The 20,788-nt window shown below is 41.1% G+C and overlaps 1 protein-coding gene across 4 annotated transcripts in view; it reads left to right on the top strand.

The window, feature by feature from the left end:
* The first annotated feature begins 332 nt into the window (after window positions 1–332).
* GSAP (gamma-secretase activating protein) overlaps window positions 333–20,788 on the top strand; it is a 67,937-nt gene continuing 47,481 nt past the window's right edge. Inside the window, exons 1-9 of one of the 4 annotated variants that reach the window (XM_034765995.1) lie at window positions 333–602; window positions 6,575–6,651; window positions 13,095–13,151; window positions 15,727–15,796; window positions 16,551–16,610; window positions 16,762–16,850; window positions 17,236–17,305; window positions 18,096–18,145; window positions 20,035–20,139. In XM_034765995.1, the coding sequence (XP_034621886.1) occupies window positions 518–602; window positions 6,575–6,651; window positions 13,095–13,151; window positions 15,727–15,796; window positions 16,551–16,610; window positions 16,762–16,850; window positions 17,236–17,305; window positions 18,096–18,145; window positions 20,035–20,139 (663 nt within the window). In that variant the 5' untranslated portion in view covers window positions 333–517. Of the gene's footprint in view, window positions 603–1,205; window positions 1,252–6,574; window positions 6,652–13,094; window positions 13,152–15,726; window positions 15,797–16,550; window positions 16,611–16,761; window positions 16,851–17,235; window positions 17,306–18,095; window positions 18,146–20,034; window positions 20,140–20,788 lie in introns of those variants that run through there. The other 3 variants (XM_034766002.1, XM_034766010.1, XM_034766019.1) reach the window with 3 other exon arrangements.

Genomic DNA, 20,788 nt, shown 5'->3' on the forward strand with positions numbered 1-20,788 from the left:
TCTGTGCCAGCCGCTAGCGTTTATCTTATTACCAATTACTTATCACCAGCACGCACGGACCATTGCTCAGCACTCTGCGTAAGCACCCCCAACAAAAACATCCCAGCCTGGTGAGGTGAAAGCCCGGGCCGACTGAAAATCATGCGCTTGCCTGTTGCGGCGCGTGTAACAACAGGCGTTTGCTCAGCGCAGCCTTCCCTCTTGCCGCGGCCTCGGGGAGCAGCGCGCCCAGCCACTCCAAGCCGCCCGGAGCTGACTGACATCCCCGGCACCCAGTAGGCTGCAGCTTGGAGCAGCTCCCGGCCGGGCTGGGCTATTCCCAGCGCTGCGGCTCTCGAGCAGAAGCGAAAGCAGCGGCCCGACTGAGGTGGGCGGCGGAAGCGCCGCGCAGCGCCCACGCCCCCAGCTGCACGGGAGCTGAGAGGCTGGTGCGCCGGCCCCTCCAGGACCCGGGCTCCTGCGAGTCTGCCCCGCGCCTCCCCCCGCAGACAGGGGCCGGGCGGGTGGCACCAGCGGGATGCTGCTCCAGCTGAGCGCCGAGTTTGATCTCCAGAGCGATGTGGTCCCGTGGCTCTTGGCGCAAGGTCCGGCAGCGGCTCTAGGTAACGCTGATGCTTGGGGAGGCGCTTTCCGAAATGTTTCTGTAGGGTCGCCCCCACCCCCGCTAGCCATATCTGTCTTGTACTCGGCTCACCTGTAGGGAAAGTGCCCTCGCCTCCGCCTGCCCCGTCCCAGATGTGGCCCTGGTTTCTTTAGTGTGTGCACATATGTATGGTTATCTGGCCCTTTAAACGTCCCCACAACCCCGTCTCCCCCCTTCTTAAAATGGGACACAACACAAAGGGAGGGGGAAGAAGTTTGACATGATGTGATACTAATGTCCTCTTGCTGGGTCAAAACGAAGTTGGCTGGAATCTAATTTTTAATGAATCAGCACCTTAGTTTAGTTTATGGCAGTAAAAACAACAGCTGAGTGGTTACAAGAGAGCCCAGGTGTGTTTAAACTTGGGCCTAAATGAGTGAAGTAGTGTGTTATTTGGGCATGGTTTAGTCAGGTGCTGGGAGCATGATATGTGAACCATTGCCAAAACATATCTAGAAATACCTGTCTGCCTTGATGTGTGTTATGGTTTTCCCATTTGTATGCTCCTTGGCTGTTACAAAGATTGCTGGGCCTAATACTCGACTGATTGACAGCATGTTCAAATACCATTAAAGTCATGTGCAGAATCCAGTCCACTCATTATTTATGTAAGTACAATGTCCAAATGTCCACTTTAAAAGTGATGCAAATTGCAAAGTTATTCTGTATGGTGTGAGTATAAATTTTAGATGGTGATATATATATTTTAAATGGAGAATCAGGGAGTTTAATCTATTATGGTAGGGAAGTGAAAATAGTTCAGTTACACACGAGATGCAGACTGCACTTAAGGTGACATGCCAAGAGTAAATATCATAGAGTCTAAAAACTAATATAACATTAAACAGGTTAGTCTAAAGTATGTGTATTTAAAAGCAACTTCCTTGAAATGTGAGCCAAATTCATCCTTGGTATAGCTCTCCACTAAAGTTACTCATGCATCAGAGATGAATTTGGCAAAGAATGTTCAAAGTGAAACAATTGTATATGACAACAGGAAATAACCTATGTAGATTTAACTTCCTACTAACAGACTACTATCATATATGCTAGATGTTATCCCTTTCTTTCACAAAACTTTCCCCTCTCACTCCCCATTTCTCCAAAAAATTGGTTAGAATACTTTCCCCCAGTAACCTCCTCTTTAAAAAAACAAAAACAAACAAAAAAAAAAAAACAAAAAAACCCCCCCAAACTTTTATCCATTTCGTAAGTGAATGCTAATTAAAAGTAAATTAACTATTAGATGCCACAACAATATGAGATTGCTAAATTATTCTGTTGGGTGGTGTGGGAGCTAAGAAGCAATAAATAAACCCAGTGGACTTTTGGCACAATGGTTCCCCTCCGCCCCACCTGTGAAGTAACTGGTTCAGTTCTGTTTTTTAAAAACTACAAAAGACTCAGTTTAGAAAAGCAGAAGGAAATAGCATAAAAATCATCATCTTTAGGGTCCTACCAAATTCACTGTCCATTTTGGTCAATTTCATGGTCATAGGATTTTTAAAATAGTAAATTTCATGATTTCAGATTTTTAAATCTGAAACGTCCTGGTGTGATAATTGTAGGGGTCCTGACCCAAAAGAGAGTTGTGGGGGCTCACAAGGTTATTGTAGTGGGGGTTGCGGTACTGCTACCCTTACTTCTGCACTACTGCTGGTGCTTCCTTTAGAGCTGGGCAGCTGGAGAGTGGCGGCTGCCGGCTGAGAGCTGAGCTCTGAAGGCAGAGCCATCACCAGCAGCAGCACAGAAATAAGGATGGCCTGGTATGCTATTGCTCCCTTCTGCGCTGCTGCCTGCAGAGCTGGGCCCTTAGTCAACAGCTGCCACTCTCCAGCTGCCCAGCTCTGAAGGCAGCAGTGCAGAAGTAAGGATGGCATGGTATGGTATTGCCACTCTTACTTCTGTGCTATTGCTGGCAGGGCGTTGCCTTCAGAGCTGGGTGCCCAGCCAACAGCCAACGCTCTCCAGCCGTCCAGCTCTAAAATGACCCCCCTAAAATAACCTTGCGACCATCCCCCCTCCCCCCCGCAACTCCCTTTTGAGTCAGGACTCCCAATTTGAGAAACACTGATCTCTCATGTGAAATCTGTATAGTATAGGGTAAAAGCACACAAAAGACCAGAATTCACAGTGGGGAGACCAGATTTCACAGCATTTTTCATGGCCGGGAATTTGTTAGGGCCATAATCATGGTAGAGACAGATGCTAGTATCTGTACTAAATTCTGAATGTCTAATTGGAGACCTTTTGGCAAGATACATAATTCAAAAAAATCAACCATCTATGTCTTGTTGCTCTATAAAGGGGTATGTCAGATTGATTTATCCCCAAACAAATTTATACAAAACCAAAGGTAAATTGGAAAGTTCCCATTATTTTAAAAATAAATTCCTTACCTTTCCTTCTACCCCAAAGTCTGTAGTTGAAAAGTATTCCATGTATGTTAGGTATTATTATCATCTACCATTATATACTGGAGTGATTTACTATGATATGAATATGTCCTATAGTGTGGACATAGCACTGACCATCTTGTTTAAGACCAATACAGGCCGCGCACGGCCTTTTTAAAAAAGCAAAAGACCTGTCTTTTTTAGAATGAGCCCATCTGATGTTACTAGTGTTACTGTCTAGCATTTCAGCTTCTATTCACATAGTGACTTTTCTACCTTTTAAAAATAAATTATTTTTGTGTCTAGGCACCCAGGGCGTTGTAGCCTATTAGTTAAACTACTATTAAACTACCATGGGTTCAGCTCCCATTGCTACAGTTTCAGGCTCAACAGAATTATCTTGTAAAGTCTCACATGCATGTTTAACGTTATTCTCATTGAATAACTCATATGAACAACATTAAGCATCCACATAAGTTTTGTCAGTATTGGGGCTCTAATCACTAGATTTTGGACAAAAATATCTTGTATGATGCTGAACTTAGCAATCACATATGTTGTACTCACAAACTGACATATCTCCAATTAAAGGTCCTACCTAGTAGAAGCATTATGTTTGTAAAACATTGGTAAGAACTGAAGAAATTAAACTTTTTAAAATAAACGTGAAAATATTTGTTTTCAACTGTTTTTAAAGGAAATCTGGGCTTATTCTTGTTTAGCCCAATCATGTGAGTGTTCAGAAGACAAGCAGCACTTCTTGCTATGAATTAAAACTGTGCTATATTTGAACAAAGTCTTCCTGGCTATTCTGAATCTGTTGGTGGTGGTAACCTGCTGGAGAATCACAAATGGGCATCAGTATACAGGAGACTTCAAGCAAGTTTCAGAATTGCTTGAAAGCTGATTTAATTATCTTAAAAAGGATTTTAATTTCTAGATGTTAAAGCATTTTTGCATCTAGCGCTAAATGTGACTAAATATAACATTAAAAATGAATGTTTTCTCCCTTGAGGATTTGAGAGTGTTATGCAGCCTCTCTTGGAATTTCCAGTGATGTACACACTGAGCATAGCTAGGATCAAGGAAGGAGCTATACACTGAGAGAAGATGGGTCTCACACAGGCCCTGATCTAAAGACTTCCATTGAGTTCTGTGGACTCTGGATCAGGAGGCTACTGTCTGCTTGGAGGTCAAATTCATCCTTCCTTATACACCGTAGAAAGGGGGTTGATGGGACAGTATTCACCCTTGACATGCAGGCAGGCTGTGTGGTTGCTTGCAGTCTATCCTTGCCTGCTATTTTAGTCTGTGGATTGGGATATTGGCTGTTGTTCTTTGTGCCCTTTACATTGGGTTTTTGCCCACTGGATCTTTCAAGTGCAGATTTACCGTAATTATCACTTCCCCAGGCCACTCCAAATGCTCAGTCTGCGCTGGCTTAGTAAGGGTGGCAGGAAAATCACCTTTGTGACACCAGTGTGTCCTCCCTCCTCTCCATCCTGGACTGATGAGGAGGCCCTGTGGTACAGAGGGTATTGTGTGGGCCCTCTATATTAGAGTCAATTCTGCCTTGAGGGAGTATGCTATATGGAAAAGGATTTGTTTGGAGACTGTTCCCTAAACTTTCAGGATAGTATAAGTGGCTGAATCCAATGAAATATCCATTAATATCAAGGTAGGGTGTAGTGTCATTCAAAGGGATAATGACAGCTCATCTGGGCTATTTATTATTGGGTGATCATCTCTGGTGTAATGCTGTTGTAATGGACTTTGAGTGATCTGACAGCTGTGGAAAGTGGTGAATCTAGTAGTGTAAAGAAAGCCAGGATTTCCCCCTTGTTTCCCAACAACAAAATGCCAGTGTTCTGAATTTAATTGATCCTAACAGGGATAAATAAAACAAAGGAGGTGTTCTTTTCGTTACTAATTGTGTTAGCACAAGCCAGTTTATAGTATAAAAATACCTGACCATATGGAGGAGGCACACTCTCTACCAACCTTAGCTGATAACTACAAAGTTATTGGTGTCAAACCCAGCTAATAACCTAACAGGAATCTTGAAGAATTTTTCCATTCACACTTTCTGAACACTATTGCTGTTACAAACTACCATACAGTGGTTAAAATGCAGCCATCAAATGTTTTTTTATGGACTACATTTCCTCTCCCAGTCAAGTTCCCATTTGTGAGGTGGCAACCACAACTGCTAGAAAAGTGGCATAAGGAAAGCATGCCTTTTTATTGTCTTTAATATATGAGATTTGTCCTTTCTGACCTACACTAATCACACTATTTCCTTTTGTTTTGGGCTTCCCTGCTGCCTGGGCCTTCTCTTTCCCCTTCATGTTCATCGTAGCTTATCTATGCTTCCCTGACACATGGGATCCTTGCATGTGCCCCTGGGCTGCTTAGTTTCTAGGTACCCCAATGCAGCGGTTCTTAAACTGGGATGTGTGGAATGTATCCTGGACGGGCTTGAAAAGATTTAGGGGGGAAAAAATTACTGCACAAATTTAGAGCTGGGTGGCTAGAGAGCAGCAGCTGCTGACTGAGTGCCCAGCTCTGAAGGCAGTGCCGCTGCCAGCAGCAGCACAGAAATAAGGGTGGCAGTACCATACCATGCACCCTTACTTCTTCACTGCTGCTGGCGGCAATGCTGCCTTCGGAGCTGGGTGGCTGGAGAGCGGTGGCTGCTAGCCAGGTGCCCCAGTTGGGGTGAAACTATTACAGACAGAAAGAAGGGGGTGTGATCAAATATGTTTGAGAACCACTGCCCCAGTGTATACTGCTAGGCTGCATGGCTCCCTGGTGGCTCTGGTCACTAAGGGAAAATTCTGTTTCTTATCCTGCTCTTTATGTGGAAGTGGCCTCTGGAGGAGTCAGCTAGGCTGACATTGCCTCATTTCCAGGTACTTCTCTGAGTTGCCTGGAGAAGCAGCTGGAAACAAGGTGACAGGTGTCGTGGTGCTGGTGCCACCTCTCTGTTGATCACCAGCCAGTGCTCTGAGGATTGTAGTTTGAGAACTTGCAATGCATAGCCATTACTTAACTTCTAAAGTCCTGTATGCATGTAATAGAATGGGTTGAAAATGATCTGCTGTAAGCAGCATACAATGAATCCAAACCTCTTATTTAGAATTCTAACAGAAAATAGGAGTTGATCCTGAAATTTTGCAAGGAGATGGTTGAATTCCATTACTATGGCAATTAGAACTGTTAATTCAAACATGGTTTCCATGTTGTTGGATGGGTGAGTGAGGAGTGTTTAGAAGCTAAGCTCTTTTTCTATAAGTTTTAAAACTCATTACATCTCATTTGAAGTTTCATTCGGGATTAAATAGAAGCCTGCGTATTACACTATCTTCGTCAAGAAGAGAGGAATTTTTTCATGCGCACAATGTGCTCTAGAAAGGCCTTCATTTAAGTGTTTTTGCAGATGTAAGACTAATGCTGATTTGTTTTAAACCTACGTAAGTTCTACAGTGAATTAATCCAAATGAGTGTCTTATGCCTTTAATACTTCTCATTTCAGACGCTTTTGAGAAGAGTGCAGCAACACCGTATGTAGTAAATGTTGAAAGAAATGGAAAAATTATTTATACCTGGAAGGTAAGTCTACAGCATAGAAGTCTGTTCAGATATACCGGAAAGTAAGAATTCGTCTAATTTAATCTAATACTTGCATTTTACATTTCTTTTCGTTGGGATTTAAAATCTGTGATTTGATCTATTACAAGTTTTGGATGCCTTTTAGGTTACTTACAAAACTGTTTTTTCCTTGGGGCAAGGCTGGAGAGACTGAGAGAGTGAAATCCTGGCTCCATTCAAGTCCATTGGAGTTTTGCCATTGACTTCACTGTGGCCAGGATGTCATCCTGAATGAACAGCCATTACTTACACAATTTTTTCATAAACAGCACATTCTTCCTCCCTGAGAGCTGAGTTGCTTAAGAAAGGCAGAATCTACTGAATTCAAGCGGAGCTATTTCACTTAAACTTGGTTCTGTATAAGTGACATCTTTAAACTTTTTAAATGGTAAAAAATACCCTCCTCTTATGCTGTGCTTTGTGTAATTTTAAACCCTGCCTGTAGTTGTCATGAACTCTGAAGTATCTCTAACTTGTTTAGCATCCTTCAGAGCTACTACAGTCATTTTTATTGCAAAAGCCTACATTTAGGGCCCCGTTCTCCCTAGTGCATGTAAAGAAGAAGTAACACTCAGTATAAATCTTGTGGCAGTGCAAGAATTCTCCAATTGGTTTGGGGATGATTCCCACTCTTTGGAAGAAGTTGGGGTTCAGATAGCAAAATCTACTAGTACCCACCCAGATTCATCTGGATTTTAGGGGATCTGCTGGGGGCACAGGCTGCGGGGCACAGGCTGCAGGGCAATGCACGTCCAATGGAACTGCCTTGCCAGGGATGCCTCTTATTCTTTGACCTGCCCCCTCCAAACAGCAGTGCATCCAGCAGGGCTTCCCCAAGGATGAGGGAAGGAAGAGGCTGCAGCAGAGCAGAATTCCCTTTCCTTGTGGCCGCAGGCTTTCCTTTGCATAAGGACGCCAAGGAGAGTTATGGGGCCTTTACACGTCACCTGGCAGTAGTAACAAACCTCCCTTTGTTTTTCGTTTGTTTGTTTTTAATATTTTAGTTTAATGAAATATCCAATTTTTGTATTACACAAAACTCTATTCATATTTTACTCTGATCCATGCAAAGTTCATCCGTGCAGCTGTTGACAGCAAATCTTCTGGGCACTACAGACTTGAGGAGGCCAATTTTTGTTCATAAGGGGAAAGTGCCTTCTTTCTAGCATGTATGGAATGTTGCATTAAGCATTCCAGGGCTGCAGACTGGCCAGCCCAATCACTTCATATGGCAGTCAGGCTCTTGGGAAAAACAGCAGGATTCACTGAGCTTGCTCAGCGTGTTTGCCTTCCCATCCCCAGCTAGTTACATTTCATAGGGCTGAAGTAAACTCTGCAGGCTGTGTGGTGCCAGGTGGTGGTAGCGGGGCAGAAGGGAGATCCTGAAAACTGGGTGTAGCAGAGTGGAGAACACATTTGCATGAGGTTTCCACCTGCCAAACTGCTCTGAACTCTGTCCTGAAGAACATGTTTTTTTGTTAATTCCCCAGTCCTCCTGTCTCGCCAAAGTAGGCTGACCTTCCCCTGGGTAGGTCAGTCTACTACAGAACCAGCATCTGGAGCCTTGCTCCCTTGGGAAGACCACAGATATGTTTTGGGTTTTAAGATTTAAAACCTGTTACTGGAGTGGAGAGTACTCCTTGGAGTATTTTCACCTCTGGGCAAATTTGAGGGCTGGTCATATGTTGTATGTTTTTAAAAAAAAAAAAAAAAAAAGCATGCATCCTTCTCCTAGAGCAGTGGTTCCCAAACTGGGGTTCGTAAAATGTTACAGGGGGTTCTCGGGGAAAAAATTCCCTAATGGCAGACAGAGCTGTCCCTAGGGACCCTGGGCAGCATGGGGTCAGTAGCCCAGAGCTCCTGGACTTCCAAGAGCTAAGCAGATCAAAGCAAGCATCTCTATTACACTGAGGAGATTTAAACTTCAAGACTCCTTATAAGAAATGGAAAGGGAGGTGAATATTTTTTGCTGTTTTTAAAATTAAATAGGCAGCTAGTATTGTTTTTAAAATTATTATGACGAACAAGTTTAAGCTTTGTTGTAATGTGCATTGATTGCCTGGACTGCTCAAGACCTGAATGCTTGTGTAGGAGGAACTCTTTGAGTTGGCTTCTTAAATACCTTCCTGCTGTTTCACATCTGATACTCCTTGATGAAACCTAAGAGCCTTGTCTTATAACAGGCTTATTCAAAGTGACGCAAGCTACGAAAGTGAGAGCTTGGAAGTGTGTTGCCGTTTTCATAATGTAATAAAAATACTGTCACAATAAATGATAATTAATAATAAATAGTGTGTAATAAGCATGTCATAAAAACAATGTTTGTTTCCAAGATCACTGCTTTTATAATTTATACTCAGGTCAAGGAGAATATCCCTGGAAATATTAATTTTTAGGAGGGGGTTCGCGAGACTTGACATTTTAGTGAAAGGGGTTCACAGGTTGTTAAAGTTTGGGAACCACTGTCCTAGAGAGAGGAGTGTTGTCTGTGTGAGACAGACAGATAAGGTGTCTAACCTGCTGTGGGATCCGTGCCAGCCTTAATGCCCAGATAGATTCCTATTGAAGTTAGTGAGACTCCATGCAGGATTGTGTCCATCCATGCTGGTCAGTTGCATGATGGGGGTCTGAATTATCCCAGACCCTTGTGTATGCTAACTTTTTTCTCCAGAAGTTGGAACGATATGCAAAAAGTATAAATTTCATCCTGTACATAAGATGCTTTTTGCATCAAATTGTCAAAACTTGGAAAATGGACCATTTTTAAGCCTTAAGAGTGAAATGCTGGCTCCACTGATAGGCAACTGGAGTTTTGCCATTGACCTTAATGGAGGCAGAATTCCACCTAAGGTGACTTTTGTTCTTCAGTAACTTACTTGATTGACTGATAGCACGTGTACTGTTTTATCTACTTTGTTCCCTTGTGTATGGCAAAACTTTTCCATCCGCTGATCTTTTTATGACCGATTTTTTTTTGTGCAGGAAGGGACAGGGTCTTGAATTTATCTAACTACTTATCAGTTACCCACACATACAGTAAAGTTTAAAGTCCCATTTTTGACCTACCTTAAAACTTGCAAACTGGTGAAGAATGTCTTCTGAATGATGAGTATTTTTTCATGTTGCTACTCTGTTGTTAGTTTTTCAATATCATTTCTGTATATTTTCTCATTTTATTCAAGAACAATAGATATGGTTACCCCAGTATCTGCAGGTTTCCTTGTTCTTCCCTATATTCACTATGGGGAAATAACCAACACCAGTATGTGCAGTAATGAAGTTAACTGCAGATCTTATTGTGTTGTCCCAGGCAATTTAGTCTTTAGATTTATTTTAAATAACCACTGTAAACTATATTAATCAATGAGCCACCATTTTTGTGAGAGACTCTCAAACATGTGTCCTTCCTGCTGGCTCTCTAGCAGCAGTTAACTCTAACACTTGTCAGAGCACTTCATGTTCATACTAACATCATCAGCAAGGCTGGTGCACAGACAAGGGTGTAAACTAAACTGAGCTATTTTGGTTTCTGTCCCATTAAACACAATTGGAAAACAATCTGTATCTGCCAGGTGCAAAAAAACCATATGTATTGTGTGTAGGATCAGTGGAAGGAGGAGGATGGACATTATTTTCAAGCTTTTACAAAAATTACAAAATAATGTTGAGATTAGAAAAAAACGTGGCCTTTGTCTTTCATGGCATATACAGCTGTCACATACCTGTTTAAAAAAAACAGTTTATTAGTCACAGGGTAAGCACTTCTCCCCTGAAAAGCAATGTAAGTATCCTGTAAGTGCACTTGGTAACAATATGCTAGCACATGCATAGACTTGATGTGGAACTTTGATTGATTGATTATTACAGCTATGATTCCAGTTTTTATGAAATACACTTTTCTTAGAAAAGTACAGAAAATGCCAGATTATAGGGGCCTGCTCCTGCTCCCACTGAAGTCAGTAAGTTCTCAATATGGTCCTGTTCAGGAGTGCACTTGATTAATTTTAAGTCAGTGGAACTTAAGCAGATGCTTTTTTTTTTTTTCTTTTTCTTTTTTTCTGAAATAGGAGCATAGAAGAGTTTTGTTGTTGAGAGCTTAGCTGTTGTGGTAGCACGTATAAAAGCCTAAGAGAATGCATGACCAGGCCCTTATATATACTTAAGCCCCTTCATTTTCAGTTTAGACCGATTTTTACCGAAAAATTCCAGGGATTCACAAAAAGTTTTCATTTTTATTTTCACCCTACTTTTGTATCATTCAAATATATAAAAATAACTTGTTTTATTAGGAAAATACAATACATTGCATAAGATATCTGTATTAGGATAATACGTTAGTCTGTGTGTATATGCAAAGCTGCCTGTTGAAGTAAGGCTATGTATTAGTCTAGAAGATACACACAATAAACAAACAGGCACGCACGCAAACTCTGAAGTACATGTGAATCTGAACTTACTGATGAATCTCACACCCACCACATACACATTTCAAGCTGTTAGCAGATAACCATTTAAAGATTTTACACACGAAAATGGGAAGAAAGTCTGTATCAGAATATGTTTCAGAACACAAGGTAGTATTTGAAAGTTTAAAAAAAAAACAAAACCAGGAGAAAAGGATGAAGTTAAGTGTATGTGCAGCAAATGGTATGGCCCAAATATTAAATGTAAATATTTATAGGCTAATAGTTCTAGGTCTACAACAGTAAACTGTTTATTCAAATGAAAAGTTTTATTTGGGGACGAGAGATATATTGTTTTCTTAAACTCAGGTGGCACTGTGTTTTGTGTTCTGCAGCAAGCCACATTGATGAACGGAATTCAAAGCATTAATCTACTGAATAATCTCTTCCCCCCCCCCCCCCCCGGTCTTTCTGGTCACCAAAATAAACCCCAGTATTTACCCAGAAAAATTATTAATAGTTTTTTGTACTGATTTTCACCTGTTTTTGTTGTTGTGGTAATAAACACTGATAAATTTCCGGGAAAAATTAAATAAAATAAAAACTGAAAATGAAGGGCCCTATGTCTACTTCACAAAACAAGGTGCAGTAATTTTGCAAACCACTACAGGTCCAGTTTCTCATGCTCTGTTGTTAAAAACAGTGGTGTTTATTGTATCAAACAGACTCAGTGATTGTAGTCTGATAAGTGCAAGGTTGCATAGCTGGATGTAGCCTCATTAGCCTGGTAACTTTATGCACACTTTGAGAGTGGTAGTAGCTTCCAACTGAAAATGGAAATGCAACAATTTGCTGCCAGTCAGAGGCCAAAAATGGAAATAGATCTGGAAAACCTAAAGCACAGAAAACCATAAAGAGTCTTATCCATTAAAAAGGAAACAGTTTAATCTGTTGGTGTTCAGAAGTAGTGTAAACAATAACCAGTACATCATTATATAAATCGGCTGTAGATGGTGTTTGTTTTTTACAAGGCAGTAGACTGTCAATAATTGTGTTGACAATCTGGAGCTTTTAAACAGCTTGTGAAATCTATTTAGCATTTGTCTTGATAGTTCCCAGGGTAGAGGCTACATTCTTCCTCCAACTGTAGGCCTCTGGCCTATGTGGTAGCCTCTCTGCACTCGGATGTGAAGTTTTAGCCACTGGGTCCATATAATCGCAGATCCCCCAGATCTGGTGCATCCCACCCCAAAATATCCTACAGAGCGCCAGCACAGAATCCCCTTTCCGTGGTGCACAAAGGGTGCCAAGTATCAGAGGGGTAGCCATGTAATCTGGATCTGTAAAAAGCAACAAAGAGTCCTGTGGCACCTTATAGACTAACAGATGTATTGGAGCATAAGCTTTCGTGGGTGAATACCCACTTCGTCAGACGCATATAATGGAAATTTCCAGAGGCAGGTATAAATTTACAGGCAAGAATCAGTCTGGAGATAATGAGGTTAGTTCAATCAGGGAGGGTGAGGCCCTCTTCTAGCAGTTGAGGTGTGAACTCCAAGGGAGGAGAAACTGCTTTTGTAGTTGGCTAGCCAAGATATTGCTTCATTGCCACCCTACCCTTGTGGAGGTTGAGTGGGGAGCCTACATAGGGCTTCAGTGAAATAGAGAAGTGAATTTCAGCTTATAAGGGGATGCAGATTCAGTTGTGGTGGTGGGTTGATCAGTTGTCACATGTAACTGTTCTAAAAATCAAAACAACAACAAAAAACAACACAGATCAACCCCCCCCATACCCTATTTTTTCACTCCCCTTTTTTGGAGTTAAAGTAATAAAGCAATACGTATGAAACCAAAGGCCAGAAAATGGACAGGAGTGAATGGGAATGGAAAGAATTGGTGACAGGAGAGAAGAGGGGAGTAACACTGGAAAGGAGAAAACAATATTTAACAAATGTCTATGTAAATCTAGATAAATTGACAGTTATTTCATTTAATTTACAGGGAAGTGGGAGAAATACCTGCATTGGATTATATGATCCTTTTAATAAACAAAATGAGGTAAGGTTAATGCCACATGTAGATCTAGAAAGGAGAATACACCTCTACCCCAATATAACGCGACCCCGATATAACACGAATTCGGATATAACGTGGTAAAGCAGCGCTCCGGGGGGGGGGGGCGGGGCTGCATGATCTGGTGGATCAAAGCAAGTTCAATATAACGCAGTAAGATTTTTTTGGCTCCCGAGGACAGCGTTATATCGGGGTAGAGGTGTATCTCTGCTTTCTAGGTTTTGATGCCCTAAAAATGACATTCTTATGTCTGTCTGAAGTGTTTATTTTTAAATAAAAGTTGCTGTTGTGACCTTTCCACACCCCAGCGTAAAGCATTCAAATAAAGTTTTGTAGCAACCTGTCTGCATAGCAATCGGACTTACTGTATACTGCATTGGGCAAATATGAATGCTAATGAGTCTAAAAAAACAGCCGAGTTGAACATGCTATATAAAAAGTAGGGCTGTCAACTGATTAAAAAATTAATTGCAATTAAAAAAATTAATCGTGATTAATCGTGTGACTAAACAATAATAGAATACCATTTATTTAAATATTTGTGGATGTTTTCTACTTTTTCAATATATCGATTTCAATTACAGCACAGAATAGAAAGTGTACAGTGCTCACTTTATATTTATTTTTTATTACAAATATTTGCACTATAAAAAAAAAAAGAAATAGTATATTTCAATTCACCTCATACAAGTACTGTAGTGCAATCTCTTTATAATGAAAGTTGAACTTACAAATGTAGAATTATGTTAAAAAAAAAAAAAAAAACTGCATTAAAAAATAAAACAATGTAAAACTTTAGAACCTACAAGTCCACTCAGTCCTACTTCAGCCAATCGCTCAGACAAACAAGTTTGGTTACAGTTTGCAGGCGATAATGCCGCCCACGTCTTGTTTACAATGTCACCTGAACGTGAGAACAGACGTTCACATGGCACTGTTGTAGCCGGCATCGCAAGATGTTTACATGCCAGATGCGCTAAAGATTCATATGTCCCTTCATGCTTCAACCACCATTCCAGAATATATATGTCCATGCTGATAACAGGTTCTGTTCGATAACTATCCAAAGCAGTGCGGGCTGATGCATGTTCATTTTCATCATCTGAGTCAGATGCCACCAGCAGAAGGTTGATTTTCTTTTTTGGTGGTTCAGGTTCTATGGTTTCCACATCGGAGTGTTGCTCTTTAAGACATCTGAAAGCATGCTCCACACCTCGTCCCTCTCAGATTTTGGAAGGCACTTCAGATTCTTAAATCTTGGGTCGAGTGCTGTATCTATCCTTAGAAATCTTACACTGGTACCTTCTTTGCATTTTGCCAAATCTGCTGTGAAAGTGTTCTTAAAGTGGACATGTGCTGGGTCATCATCTGAGACTGCTATAACATGAAATATATGACAGAATGCAGGTAAAACAGAACAGGAGACATACAATTCTCCCCCAAGGAGTTCAGTCACAAATTTAATTAACACATTATTTTTTTTAATGAGCAGCATCAGCATGGAAGCATGTCCTCTGGAATGGTGGCCGAAGCATGAAGGGGCATATGAATGTTTAGCATATCTGGCACGTAAATACCTTGCAATGCCGGCTACAAAAGTGCCATGCAAACGCCTGTTCTCACTTTCAGGTGACATTGTAAATAAGCAGTCAACAGTATCTCCCATAAATGTAAACAAACTTGTTTGTCTTAGCAAGTGGCTGAACAAAAAGTAGGGCTGAGTAGCCTTGTAGGTTCTAAAGTTTTACATTGATTTGTTTTTGCATGCAGGTATGTAACAAACAAACAAAAATCTACATTTGTAAGTTGCACTTCCACGATAAAGAGATTGCACTACAGTACTTGTATGAGGTGAATTGAAAAATACTATTTATTTTGTTTATCATTTTTACAGTGCAAATATTTGCAATCAAAAATAATAATAAAAAGTGAGCACTGTACACTTTGTATTCTGTGTTGTAATAGAAATCAACATGTTTGAAAATGTAGAAAAACATCCAAAATATATTTAATACATTTCAATTGGTATTCTATTGTTTAACAGTGCGATTAATCGCGATTAATTTTTAAAATCTGAGTTAATTGTATGAGTTAACTGCGATTAATCGACAGCCCTACTAAAAAGTAATTATTTATTTTGTAACTTGTATTACATGTACACCCACAAGGTGCTGTGTGCTGCCACATGTATATGAAGACATAATACTAGAAAAGAAGATTGTACAGTTCTGCATTTGGATCCATGTGGATGGCCTGTGCAGAGCTGTGTTGAAAGCATTGGGGTTTCATGCTGATTTAAGGGTTTGCCTATGTAGATCTAGTGGCAGATTGGGGGCCTAAGGAAAAAAGCAATGCACAAAGCGTGGAGGAGAGTGCTAAAACATGGGGTCAGAATGTAGTTCTTCTGCCCTTTGGAATGTTTGTTTAAAGAAACACTTTGAAGAAATACTGATCAGTGTTGTTTTCCTAAGGAGTAGAGACTTTAAACATAGTTTGTATTAACTGAGTGAAACAAAACAAGCCACGTTATGTATTTAACTCAAAATTTATTTCTCAATAGCATCTGTATACCTTTGAAAAAGATCTACACGTAATCAGTTGTTCAATCAACAATGAAAAGACATTACTAGGTAAGTGTCTTCTTTATCTCATTAAAATTATACTGTGTCACAAGGCCGCCCCGGGGGGGGAGGGGAAGTGGGGCAATTTGCTCCAGGCTCCCACGAGAGTTTTTCGGGACCCCTGGAGCGGGGTCCTTCACTCGTTCCGGGAGCCCTGGAAAACTCTCACGGGGCCCGGAAAACTCTCACGGGGCCCAGGCCCCCGGAGCTTCTTCCGCTCCAGGTCTTTGGTGGCAATTCAGCAGCGGGGGGTCCTTCCACTCTGGGACCCGCCGCTGAAGTGCCCCGAAGACCCGCAGCTGGGGGTCCTTCTGCCCCGGGACCTGCCGCTGAAGTGCCGGGTCTTCGGTGGCAATTTGGCGGCGGGGGCCCCCCGCCGCCGAAGGCCGAAGACCCCAGGCCCTCTGAATCCTCTGGGCGGCCCTGCTGTGTCATGATATAGAAAAGTTTTTATTTTACTAATCTGGATAAATTTAAATCTAGAAATAATAAGAAATATTTTACCCAGAAGCAGCTCTTGACAATCTCCTTCTCTACATTTTTAATGCATCTGTCACTAGAATATCTAGGTGACAATGTGATTACTGTGACTGCTTTTTTCTTTTTAAACAAACTGACCACTTCTTAAGTTTCTGCATGTCTAGTACATCTTTAAAGTTTGGTTCAGTGATGAATTTTCTTCCATTAGATTTTACGTGATTTGATATTTGGAAATGTTCACTAAGATGAAATAGTGAATATACATATTTTGTTTTTTGTTAAGTAGCAGTCAGTTTTCTTCAGTCAACAAAGGAAGAAAGAGTAAATCAACTACTTCAGCCAGGTACCAAAAGTGGCTTATTTTTAATTGTGAAGGTAAAACTAACACTGTTATAGGGATTTTGCAACACTACTTTTGCTTGTATCCCTTATTTTATAAAACAAAACTTTATAAAACAGATTAATATAGTTTGAAACTTGTGTTCTTTTTGCAGTATCTAAGTGTTTGACCTTGCTCATTGAAATTCACCCAGTTAATAATGTAAGAGTCCTAAAGGCTGTGGATACCTGTATCAGAGTACAGGTAAATGATTCAACTAATCTGACTGTAGCTTTTCATTTATTACTTTTAAATTCCCCTGCTTTTTCACGTTAAAGTACCAATATTGCATTATGTAACTGAGATAGATTATGCTTTTGTAATATTTAGTACAATATGAGTAGACTATGCTTTTGATTTGAACTGTCTATTTTATCTATCTTGACTCTTTCTAAGATTATATTCATAGCAACTAATAATGATTTTCATCTGTAGTAATGCTGCTGTTGTTTATGGAGGATTATCAATGTGTCAATCTGTATACAAAAGTTATTTTTGTTGTCAAATCTCTTCTAAATTATAAACAATTTAGATTAGCTTTAGCAACAAAGTTTCTTGGCCATTATTTTTACATAATTTCCTTTTACAGTTTCTCTATCCAGTTGCAAACAGAAATCCTTTTCCAGAAAGCCATCTCTTACTAATTTCAGAAGATAAATGTAAGTATTTGAGTTAATATTTTAAATATATATTGCTTTTCTGGTTAAACATGGACATCCTATTATTTTGAAACACTGTAGACTAGAACTGTATTGCTAATTTGGCTTCAATATCCGTTTTTATTTACTTATTACTCCCTTCCATAAAAGCCAATATAGAAATAAGAAAAATCTCAGCCAATAATAATATTACAGATGCTATTCCAACAAAGGTATACTTTAATAAGATTTTTTCCAATATTGGAGGAATGGCCAATCTTGACTGTGTTCTTATTTTATTTTTGATTAGCTAATGCATTGCCCATAAGCGGCCTTTTTTTTTTTTTTTTTAAAGAACTGAAGGTGAAATTATGCTTTCTCATATACTGGTATAATTTCAGAGCAGTTAAGTAGAGCTACTCTTATTTTACACCAGTATAAATAGGATAAGACTTTGGATATAAATTCCAGAAATTAAAATGACAGGTTTCAGAGTAGCAATCCAAATTGAAATTAATTTAATTGAAATTAAAATGGGTGCTATAAACTACAGCAATGCCCTTATAGTATCCATTGGCCAATCCTGTAGTCCTTACTCAGGGAAAATCTCAATGATTTTGTTGGGAATTTTGCCTGAGTAAGGACTGTAATATTTGGCTTATGATTCATTTAACTCTTATGCCAGGAGTTGATCTTTCTTGATACTAATATGGCAGCTCACAACTTTCCAGTGCTAGGTGGTTAAATTGTTTTGCTAACCATATTAACATATTTTTTTAAAAATTGAATTTCAATTTTTCTAATTTTAAAGATATTGAACAATTTCACATTCATGTTGTCACAGAAGATCACCACAAAGTGGTAAGAAACCAACTTTCTTTTGATGCTTTTATTGAAAAACTAGAGGAAGACTATTTTTATAACCAGTTTTCTACTGTTGTTTTTCTGACCTTTCTAAATCGTTGTTTTGGTAATGCTTTAAACTGTGGCTACAACCGTGAAAGCTATATTAATAAATGTACAGATAGTATAATAGGTTATTCAACCAGATACTGTGTAACTTATGAGGAAAGTTAGTCATCTCATTGCCTTCTCCTTAAGTCTATGAACTTGACTTTATCAAAGGGTATGTTTAGAGGTTCACAGCTGCCCCAAAGCCTAAATATTTTGGGTGATAAGAATGGAGCTAAAGGGCTTTCACCCACCCTTGTGTTCTAGGACTTTGACATGGAGGAGAGTTTAGAAAGATGACCTGTATGGAGGATGCATGAAGTAGCAACAAAAAGTTTAGAATGATGCATTTAAAATTCATTTTGAAAGTGGTGATGTGAATGCTTTGAATTATTCATTCCCCTGTATTTATAACATAAGATATGAATCCTTATTATAGTTGCTAGTAGTAACATTAATCATTGGTGCCATTATTAAAAGACTATACAAATCCACTAGTGTGTGTCCTATTTAAAATGAAATGCAATAATCAGTGTCAATCTAATGCAGTTGTCATGTATTTGCTGCATCATGAAAACCACAATTCATTTAATTGTGGCAAACATAGGCGCCAACTTTCCCCGGCACCGATGGGTGCTCGCGCCGCCCCGTCCCAACTCCACCCTTTCCCTGCCCCCCCCCCCTCCCCCCTCCCACCCCCTCCCCCAAGTCCCTGCCCCCTTGGACCCCTTCCCCAAATCCCCGCCCCGGCCCCGCCTCTTTCCCCGAGCGTGCCACGTTCCCCCTCCTTCCCCTCCCTCCCAGCCACGCAAAACAGCTGTTTCGCAGCGCAAGTGCTGGGAGCTAGGGGGGGAAAAAGCAGGCATGCAGCGCGCTCACGGGAGGAGGCGGAGGTGAGCTGGGGGGGCGGGGAGCTGCTGGTGGGTGCTGAGCACCCACCAATTTTTCCCAGTGGGTGCTCCAGCCCTGGAGCACCCATGGTGGCAAATAAATGTTTCCCCTCCAAACCTATAAGTCCTTATTCTCAGTTACTGTAAGGCCTTTCACACTGTTCTAGCGGTGAAAAAGTGTCTTAAAGTGGGTGCAGTTTAAAAAAAAAAAAAAAAAACTGTAAGAGTAGGGAAAAGGGCTTTAGAGTAACTGAAAAGCAGGCCCTTAGTCTATGCCAGTTTCTGTCAAATAAACTGTTTAACTGTTACTTGAAATGACGTCTTTCTGCATCTGCCAAGGGTAAACTTAGATGGTCCTAATCATTTCCCACTATTTTAGCCTCTTCCCTCCTCATTCATCATGTGTTTGGAAAGAGGGGACAAGACTCCCTTTGGAACTAGCAACTTTCCTCCTTCATTGGCTAATAAAGATTGTTGCAGTCAGTTCAAAAGCATCTCACATCCTATTTCTCTCCCCTTCCCTGGGACTAAGCTTGCCATCTATTCTCCCTCCCCACCTTCAAGGGACTTGGGAGGGTAAGTTGTTCTTTTGTGATTTCCCTTCCCCTCCCAACTCTGCCAAACTATCCTTCCAAATCTAGAAAATCCTAGATGCAACTTCCTTGGGAGCTAACAAATATTTCTCCTGAACTGAACATACTGCCTCTGCAATGTGCCAGACCCTCTGGTTTACAGAGACTCCTGTGAAATGAACAAATAGGACATTAAGCTACTTGGAAATATTAAAACAATCAGGCTGTTCTGTGTGCTGCTGTTTATCTTTTGAAAGCCTGAGTTGTTCATCATCTTCATTACAGAAGAGTATTTGACGTATAGTGTTTAGCTCATTTTTTAAATCTTTCCCTTCAGGTGATTCAAAACTCAGGTCAGCTCCCAAGAGACAGAGTTGCAGATGATCTCATTTGGGCACAATGGGATATGACAGAACAAAGACTCTTCTACATTGTTCCAAAGGTGGGAAAAAATTGAATCGGTGTGTGTTCTCATCTCTCTTTCATTTTCTGATATGAAAGTTTGAGTTTAAAAGCCAGTAATAATGGTGTGAGTTGGATTATTTTGGGTAGTAAGAAGAGTAGTAGGGTTACCATATTTCAGCAAGCAAAAAAGAGGACAGGAGGAGCCCCACCCTAGCCCCGCCCCTGCCCCTCCCACTTCCCGCCCCCCTCAGAATCCCCAACCCTCCCCCCCCCCGCTACTTGTCCCCTGACTGACCCCTCCTGGGACCCCTGCCCCTAACTGCCCCCCAAGACTCCACCCCCTACCTAAGCCTCCCTGCCTCTTGTCCCCTGACTGCCCCCTCCTGAGACCCACCCCCCATCCTAACTGGCCCCCTAGGACCCTACCCCCTACCTGTCCCTTGACTGCCCCAACCCTTATCCACACCCCCAGACAGACCCCTGGGACTCCCACGCCCCATCCAACCAATCCCCACCTCCTGAGAATCCACCCCCCAGAACTCCCGACCCATCTAAACCCCTCTGCTCCCTGTCCCATTGACTGCTCCGATCCCTCTCCCCACTCCTGCCCCCTGACTGCCCCCCACAACTCCCAACCCCCACCTCGCTCCTTGTCCCCTAACTGCCCACTCTTGAGCCCCCCCCCC

The sequence above is a fragment of the Trachemys scripta genome, chromosome 1 (genome assembly GCF_013100865.1).
Source record: "Trachemys scripta elegans isolate TJP31775 chromosome 1, CAS_Tse_1.0, whole genome shotgun sequence".
NCBI classification, from domain to species: Eukaryota; Metazoa; Chordata; order Testudines; family Emydidae; genus Trachemys; species Trachemys scripta.